General features: G+C 38.1%; 1 protein-coding gene across 1 annotated transcript in view; it reads right to left on the bottom strand.

Annotated features, from left to right (window-relative positions):
• The window catches only part of C7 (complement C7), a 70,329-nt gene that overhangs the window by 10,049 nt on the left and 50,932 nt on the right, over positions 1–9,348 (bottom strand). The window contains exons 14-15 of the mRNA XM_021184151.2: positions 7,188–7,320; positions 4,648–4,839 (exon numbers count right to left, since the gene is read on the bottom strand). Coding sequence (XP_021039810.1) covers positions 4,648–4,839; positions 7,188–7,320 — 325 coding nt within the window. The remainder of the gene's footprint in view (positions 1–4,647; positions 4,840–7,187; positions 7,321–9,348) is intronic.

The raw sequence follows: 9,348 nt of genomic DNA on the forward strand, positions 1-9,348 counted from the left end.
AAGAATGGGAATGGGTGGGTAGGGAAGTGGGGGGCGCTATGGGGGACTTTTGGGATAGTATTGGAAATGTAATTGAGGAAAATATGTAATAAAAATATTTAAAAAAATAAATAAAAAAAAATTTAAAAAAAAAGAAAATTAGTTAATGTGGGCTATAAAATAATAGATTTCATTGTGCTATCTTTATCCATGCACATACTGTACTTTTCTTGTATTAAGTCCTCTGTTGCTCTCTCTTATTGCCTTCTCTCCTTGCTGGTGGTACCTTTCTCTCCTCTAAAGAGTCATCCACTTCGTTATCATATGTCTTTAACACTATTGCTTTTGTTTTTGTTGTTTATATGTACACACAGGTACATATGTGCCACTGTGTGAGTGTGTGTATGTATATGTATGTATATGTGTGTGTGTCTGTGTGCGAGTTTGTGTGTGTGAGTGTGTATGTGTGTATATGTGTATATATGTATGTGTGTATATGTGTTTATGTGTGTAAAGTTTGTTAGTATGAGTGAGTATGTATATGTGTGTATGTGTGTATATGTGTGTATGTGTTGTATATATGTGCATGTGTGTGTGAGTTTGTGCGCATGAGTGAGTGTGTGTGTATGTATATGTGTATATGTGTGTATATGTGTATATGAGTTTGTGTGTGTGAGTGAGTGTGTGTGTGTGTGTGGGTGTGTGTGTGTGTATGGGGGGCTGGAGCTCAGAGAACAACTTCCAGAAGTAAATCACTCCTTCCACCTGGTTTTTGGAGGAAGAGTTTCTTGTTTCTACTATACCACTCACTCCAGATAGCTGATCCTTGACCTCCCATCTCACATTAGGAGTGCTGGGACTACAGATGCTCACTGCTCCATCTGACTTTGTACTTGGGTTCCAAGGATCAACTCAAGTCATCAGGTTTGTGTAGCATGTGTTTCTACCTGCTGAGTCACATTACCAGGCCTGAGATACATACTTTTTAGGAGTACATTGTACGTATGAGAGAAAACATGCCTCTGTCTTCTTCTGTTTATATGATGATCTCTAGCTCCAGTCAATATCTTTCTGATGATACAGTTTAGTTTCTCTTTGTAGCCGATAAAACTCCACTGTGTACAAATGCCCCATTTTATATCTGTTCTAAATTTTAAATGTGTATTTAATATTAATATTTTAGTCAACTCACACCTCACTCTCTCCTTTGAATCATTTTTCTAGACACACACACACACATACACACCAATTCTCACCCAACTTCATATGCTCTTTTTTTTTTTTAACCCAGTGAGTTCACTTAGTGCTGCCTATATGTGCATGGATGTTTGGCCATCTACTGAGACATGAGTAGCCTCTTAGAGGCTGCATGCCTGCAGAAAACTGACCCCACACAGCAGCTCCCTGAGAGGTAACCCCATTACCTAGCTCTTCCACTATCAGTGGGATTCCATGACTTTCTCCCCCATGCATGCTAGACTTTATATTTTCTTTGATCTTGCGCAGGTCTCGTGCATGATATATCACATTGTCTTCATTTATCTGTCTGCTGGTAGAAATCTAAACTGATTCCATCTTGCTATAATAAATGTGGATGAGCAGGTCTGATGTCCTATGGTGACTTAGATTCCATCAGGTGTGTGATATCATTGGATTAGAGGGTACTTCTAGTTTTGGCTGAGGCATCTCTGAATCGGTTTCCACAGAGTTTGAACTAATATACATTACTGTCAGTAGTCCATAAGGGTTCTTTATACTGCCAAAATTTGTTATGGTTTGGTAAAATGCTTGTAATTATATTTGCTATATCAAAGCACATTTATGTGCAAAACTTGTGGAGATGAGTGGAGGTGGTGGCTGTTCAACAGAAAGAGTGGGCATAATATTTATTATCTCTGTACTTTAAATTGATTAAAATAGTGAATCTTATGATATGTACAGCTTAGCAAAATTTTAATGACTAAATATTGTCATTATTTCATTCACGTGCTACTTAACTGATATTTTGTGTTTATATATATGATATATATGGAATATGCATGTATTCATGTGCTTAGCACAACTTTTAAAGGAATAATATTCAAAGGGCTAGTACTTTATTACTTATTACCTAACAGTGTGTGTGTGTGTGTGTGTGTGTGTGTGTGTGTGTGTGTGTCGTGTGTGTGTGTACTGGAGGTGTGTGTGTACTAGAGGTGTGTGTGTAAGGGTATACGTATGTGAAAGCAAGAGATCAGTGTCAGGGTACCATCTTCTATTCCTTTCCATCGTATTTTTTGAGACAAGATGACTCTTTGAATTTGGTATTTGCCATTTTGGTTAGAGCAGCTAGCCAGCCAGCTGCCAGTATGCAGCTGTCTCCATGTCCCCAGTAATGGGAATAAATACATACACCACAATGCCCAGCTTTTATATGGAAGCTGGAGATCTGAACTAGGGTCTTTGTGCATATGCAGCAAATACTCCTCCTGTTGAACCATCTCCCCATTCCCACATCTAGCAGATTTTTTAGATACAAACCCTGAAAGCTGACAAACATAGGAAGTTTTGTTTGCTATAGGTTTATCTTAAGTGTGGTGATTATTGTAATCTATATATTCAGAAAAATAAACAAGTACATAAAATATCCTTAATTAATGTCATTTTCTACTGAGCGGGTAAAATTTCATACTGAACTATGCTATAAAATGACAGAAGCAAACATTGAAGAAAAACTATCTAATTTCTTTGAAACAGAATTATATCTCATTAAGTATATATTGTTCTCTTTCATTTCCAAATCATGGGCACAGGTGCATTACTTTACATAACTCAAGCAAACTCAGATCTGTGCAACAGGGGACATAGAAATAAGAGCAGTTATTTTCTGATGTGTTCAGAAAAGAGCACATTAGAGCTGATATGGAAGGCACTTCATTCATCTGCTCTACACCTCTCTACTGCCCTGCATCACCACAGTCCATGCCTACATTCAGCGGAACAGAGCTCCAAGAAGCCTGCTGTTCTCAGTTGTAAATGTCTAACTCACTTAACAGTGTTCGTCTTAGAATCTAGTACTTCATCCTCATAAGAATAGACAGATTTCAGCACTGAGTTAAAAACTTTTAGACTAAAGAAATATTATGGAAAGTAGCATGTATGTGAGCTTTCCTTCTTTCTCAGTTATAACTGTTAAAAGCATCGTTCCAGGCTGGAGAGATGGCTCAGCAGTTAAGAGTACTTGCTGTTCTTGCAGCAAACCTGGGTTTTCTGGCACCCACATAGCAACCGTTCTTAACTCCAGTTGCAGGGTATCCAACACCCTCTTTTGGCCTCTGCAAGCACTGGGCTCAAACATTGTTCACTTACATACATGCAGAAAAAACATGCATATATGTAAGATAAAAACAAATTTATCTTTTAAAATTATTAAACAATGTATTTACATTTATTAATATGTAATAAAACAATAAATGTGTTTTAATAAACAAACTTATTCCATTTAAAAGTCTCTGAAAATGCATAATTTATCTTTTTAAATTATTTCTTCTGCCTAAGGTGTTTGTTTGTTTGTTTGTGGAAATGAAGTCTCTCTAAATAGTTCTGGCTATTGTGGAACTCACTATGTAGACCAGGCATGCCTCAAGCTCACAGAGATCCACCTGCCTCTGCCTCTGAGTGTTGGAACTAAAAATGTAGGCCAACACACCCAGTTTATTTTAGGTTCTTAAATAACGTTCGAATGTGACTAGGATTTAGAATACTAGATTGCTGGATTTCCACTACGAGAAACAGAAAAAGACCCACACTCATACCTCCCAGCAAAAGCCAAGGACCTGAAACTAAGCTCAAAGTCCCAAGAAGCAACAATATTTGAATATTTCAGAAGAAAGGTTGCTGACTCAAGCCCAGAAACCAGTGGTTGTAGAAAGAAACAACAGAGTCGGAAACCACAGGGCTTCTCTAAGGAAAACAGCTGACCTCCCTATTTCTCTTTTAAGTCCCTCATGCTCCTTCCCCATCCTTAGCTACAAAACCCTCAGCCTAAAGCCTGGATCCCCCATTCTCTTGACCTCTGATCACTGAATGATTGAATCCTGTGCCTTGATCACAAGGTGGCCAGAATTAGAGATACCACCTCTCTAGTGCTAAATAAACCATGTTCCAGCTATTGAGCATGTCCAAGTTCTCATCTTTTATTTCTTCCTGAAAACTCAATTCTCACCCTTATGAAGAGTAACTTTATAAACCACAAGACTTCTTTGAATGATATCTACTTTGCAATATTAAATATAAATTTATATGTTTTTAATATTTTTTATAAATTTTCACTTTAATATCAGTAACTGAGAGTCCAGAAATGATGCAGCCAATTTTTTAAAATAAATTATCCTTTTAACTCTGAGTTTAGAACATCAGAAGAAAAACAAATATCAGTCTTCAGAAAGTCTTCACTTTCTTTCTAACCAATATAAAGCTCTCTGTTCATATGGAGGAGTGAAGTTTGTTGTGCCATCCTTCCTGTCCCTATATGCGATCAGTCTATGGTTCTACAGTCTACACATTGACCTCATTCTCTTAGAAAGCCAGATGGAGAGAATGATGTACTCTGACGCAATGCCATGATGGTCACCAAAAGGACTCTTCCCTGTCTGAACACAGGTGACACTGGAGATAGAAGCTACTCACCTTTTTGCACACACTGGGCATCCTTCAACTCAGGACTCCACTTCAGGCTGGAGCCACAGAGGAAGGTTGAAGGACCTTCTAAGGACATACCCCCCACACAGGAAAGAGTCACCGTCTCACCAACCATGTAAAGAGGTTTCTGGGGGTGACTCTGCATGCCATTCATCTCTCCAGGTAGAACGCAGGCCAATTCTGAAGATAAAAGAGAACAGAATGGGTCACTGCTTTGGTACTTTTTTAAAAATAGCCTTAAGCTGTGCTAAAATACTTGTTCTGCCTTTTCATATCATAAGACAAACAGAGGAAAAAAAAGAGAGTCTACTTATACAGTGCTCCAAAAAGCACTCTCCACTGTGTCTGACATGTAATTGACCAATGAACGACTAAAGACAAAACAGCTGTCATCTCCTTCCCCTGCCCTCAAAGCAATGTGACAACCTAAAATGAACAAGCCTACAAATAGAGCCCCAAAGCCCAGCCTGCTGCTAAAATCAGACTTCACAGCTGCCACTTATCTCTGTAGTGAGATGATGTCCCACCAGACTTCTCCCAAGAGCTTTACTCATTTGCATATCATTAGCTCTAATTAGATATGTCACCATCTAAAGACTTAAAGCAGCACCTTTCACCTTGCTGCAAGAAAGTGTTCAGTATTTTCCCATCCCAATCTTTCCCTTAATGACATTCATTAGATCAAATTTATTTAAAAATAAAGCAGCTAAAAAAATCATATAGATATGAAGAGGTTGGAAATCATGATTGAAGACAAAAATCTTTGCAATGCCCCTCATGGATTTTGGACAATACTATACAACATTGCTGTGTTTCAGCACTGTCTTTATCAGAAGACCCATCTATTCATTTATCCAATCACAGTTTTTATCATTTATTGAGTGCCTAAATTTTGCCAAATATATTGTGTAATGATGGAGAAATGCTAAGTACATATCACATGCTGTGCCTTCAAAATCTGGCATTGACTTTCTGGCATGATATGTCTGCCAAATGTATCATAAGGATGTTCTACAGCCTCTCTCGTACCAAGACAGATAGGAAAGTTGCCCAAGACTAAAAGAAAAAATGTTTCTGAGAATCATAGAGTTGCCAAAAGAGCGCATTTAGTGAGTGCTAATCCAACATTCAAAACGTAAGAATGTGAAGTGGAAATTTCTGGTTTCTTTGGAGACTTAGTTGTGTCATATGATGTTTTTCTGGAAGCTGTCTATGAGAGGATGCTCTGCTGAAGCAGACACATGAGATGTTTTACTGAAGCAGATACAAGGGAGGATGTGTGATGTTTGGGAAGAGTATAAGTAGAATCCAGCAGACAGTGAATGATACTCTTGCACTGGCTCGCCTTGCTTCACTGATCTCTGCTGATAACAGGCTCAAATTGGTTCACCTTGCAACACTTTTCTTCACTGATCTTCACTTGTCAGGACTTTGTGGAGAAAATATTCTCCAAAGAACTTTACATTGTATTCTAGCTGCTTCCTGCTGCTTCTGCAGACTTGTGCTGATTTGGCAAAGCCTCATGGTTTCTGCTGGGCTGAGCTGTTACTGATTTGTTTTTGGTGTTTGCTATTGGACTAGACTGTCCATATCCTTATAACAAAGATTGGAATCATCCACAGAGAACTACTTTTAAACAAATCCACAACCCCCTTGTCCTATTAACCATCTTTCTCCTCTGTCTTTGGTCAGTGGATTACAAGGAAGGTTGAAGCATTAAAAAACCCTCATAAAATAAATATAAGCCTATGGGAAATGCAACAGAAACAAACTCATAAGAGATACAGATAATAAAATTGACAATGATGGGCCTTGGAAAAGTTGCAATTAGTTTGGTAAATCTAAATGATGCCTGATACAATATCTCATGCCTGTAATCTCAGCACTTGGAAGGCCAGGACAAGAGGAATGCCATTACTTGTGGTCAGGTAAATTCCATGCCTGCCTGAGCTACCAAGTGAGATTTTGTTTCAAAAAAATCTAAATGACAAGCTGGAAATCATTGGAAAATATCAGTAGCAGAAAAAAAATATATTAACAGTTCAATAAAATTCTTAAAAGACTATTTCACAATCACACAGAAAATTCATGAATGAAAGATAAAACAATAGAAATATTTAACATGAAAAACAATGCAAAGAATATAAAGTATTATCTGTAGTCCCTCAAGCACCAGCTTCCATCTCATCTCTCTCTGCTTCCTGACTGTGGCTTCTATGTGAGCAGCTGCCTGAACTCCGTCCACTTAGGTTTCCTTGCTATGACGGACTATACTTCCCTGTGAACTGCGAGCAAACATAAGTCTTTCTTTCCTTAAGCTATTTTGTCCTGGAACTTTTGCCACAGTGGCATGAGAAATTGCTAATGCAGGCTCCTAACAGCTTTCCAGGAGAAGGAGACCGAGAGCGGAGCTGGTGATAATTTGATCCTTCGTGTTGGGGTTAACACAGGCGATTATTTATCCTCGTTTATTTTCTTCCCTACCATTCTGCCACCTTAAGATACACACTACAACCAAGACCACTCACTTTGACAATGCATTTCTCCAACAAGCCACTGTAAGTCTTCTCCACATCTGGCAACGGGATCTCCCATAAGAGAATACCCTTCATCACAAGCATATACTATGCTTTGTCCAACAGGAACCATGGTACCTTCACCCTAAACAAAGATGAAACGTGGACAAAGGTTGAGTTTTCCTGTTCCTCATTAACAAAACACTTCCTTAGTTCTTATTTGGTCTGAAAATCATAATTAACTTTAATCATCAGTCAACCTACTCTCAAACAATTGATTCAGAAAATCAATATAAAACATTTTCCCTTGTATTCAACAACACTAATACCACCATTGATTGAAATAAAGCCATAATGCCAACATATTACAATGTATTGATTGGTCCCAAAATACCAAGTGCTATACTAAGCACTTTATTAAAACCACCTTAGTGGATGCTGTTCTGGTAATTTCCTCCCTTTCCTCATGTAGTAAAATGCAGTTTTCCATCAGTAATTTTGTCCAGCAGTTCTTAGTGTGAAGGATATATATTCTATTCACTAGTGTCAGCATATCAGAAATATTTGCCTCTTCTCAGTGTCTTCATGAAAAGTCTCATTGAGAGCATTATATCACCTGATTATTTGTTTTGCTTTTTGAGAGAGGGTCTCATTGTGCATCTCAGGTAAACCTGCAAATTGCTGTGGAGCTCTAGCTGGCCTCGAGCTTAGAATCTTCACATCTCCAACTCAGTGCTTGGATTACAGGCATGTGTCATCCCACCTGGCTTACCAATGACTTCTAAAGAACATGATGTTGATCTTTTTCTACTCTTCACTATAGTTACAGAAGTGCTGCTGTGAATGGATTAGCTATTGTATTAGTCTATAATACTGATAGGTGAGTTGTCATAATGAAGTAAAGAATTTCAAGTCCCAGCCTGTGAGAGAATAGTTACCCTCATAGGGAACCTTGCTACCTTTCCTTACTTTCGGGTTCTCTGCCCTCTACAAAGAAACACTGAAGAAATACCGACCTGGGGGATGTTTTGGAGACCCTCTAGCAAATAAAACCCAATTTTCTGGTGCCTAATTATCATTGCCAGACATTCCATCCCATGCTTAGTATGCCACTATTGTAGAAGCTAATAGGAAACAATAGAGATGGGACGTGTCAGTTTTTGACTATAGCTCCTATGTCGTCTTCTTTTCAAGAGGGACTTCATGATGAGGAAATTTAACTCAATACGATCCAAATGTTTCTATACAAAAACCACTTATAGCAATTAAAAAAAGAAGACTTGTAGACTCCACTTCCAACCTACTGAATCAGAAAAGATTAGAAGACAGGAATCAAGCAGCAATCTCAATTTTGAAGTTCCCTGAATGAAATGTGGACATTCCAAAACAGTGTTTTAAAATGTTGGCTCCTAAAATGGCAGGAGAGCTTCATGGGTTGCTACAGTATGTGTATATTGCTCTCAAAATATGTTTCATTCAGGAGCCCTATAGATCATGGTGAGCATGCAGAACATTCCAGCACTTTCTATTTTATCTTTCTTCCTCTGCTTCATTGCTTTCTCAACAGTGTCTGCACAGTGGACACTCAAGCAGACTCTCATTATTTTAAACTTAAAGACCTAGAATTTAAGAATAAAAATTTCTCGTTAGAAGTTGAACTCCCAGCATTGAGAGCATCCTTATGAAGACATGTTTCATGTGTGAGCCACAAAGAGATGTCACTGAATTTTGAGGTCAAAGCTCAATCATAAGAAAGACTGGGAACAGAGATAATTAAGACAATTCCAGTGCCAAGTGAAGTCATTAAAGCAAGCAGGGGAAGAGACCGCTGTTCTTTTAGGAACATGGAAACCGGTAAAAATATGATAACATGCATATATCAGACAGTGGTTAAAACTGACTTTTGGGGTAAAAAAATTGATTTCATGATGAAATGTTTCTAAGAAAAGCTTTCAATGAAAGAATAAAAAATTCTTTAGACTTAGACTTAAGAAATTGAGTGTGAATTCACAATTAACAGTAATATTTGCAATGTTCAATAGGCATGATGGTTCTCTGAGTTCATCAGTGGCAGTACTGACTTCTCATTCCATAGAAGGATGAAGAAGAAGAAGAAGAAGAAGAAGAAGAAGAAGAAGAAGAAGGAGGAGGAGGAGGAGGAGGAGGAGGAGGA

The sequence above is a fragment of the Mus caroli genome, chromosome 15, assembly GCF_900094665.2.
Source record: "Mus caroli chromosome 15, CAROLI_EIJ_v1.1, whole genome shotgun sequence".
NCBI lineage: Eukaryota > Metazoa > Chordata > Mammalia > Rodentia > Muridae > Mus > Mus caroli.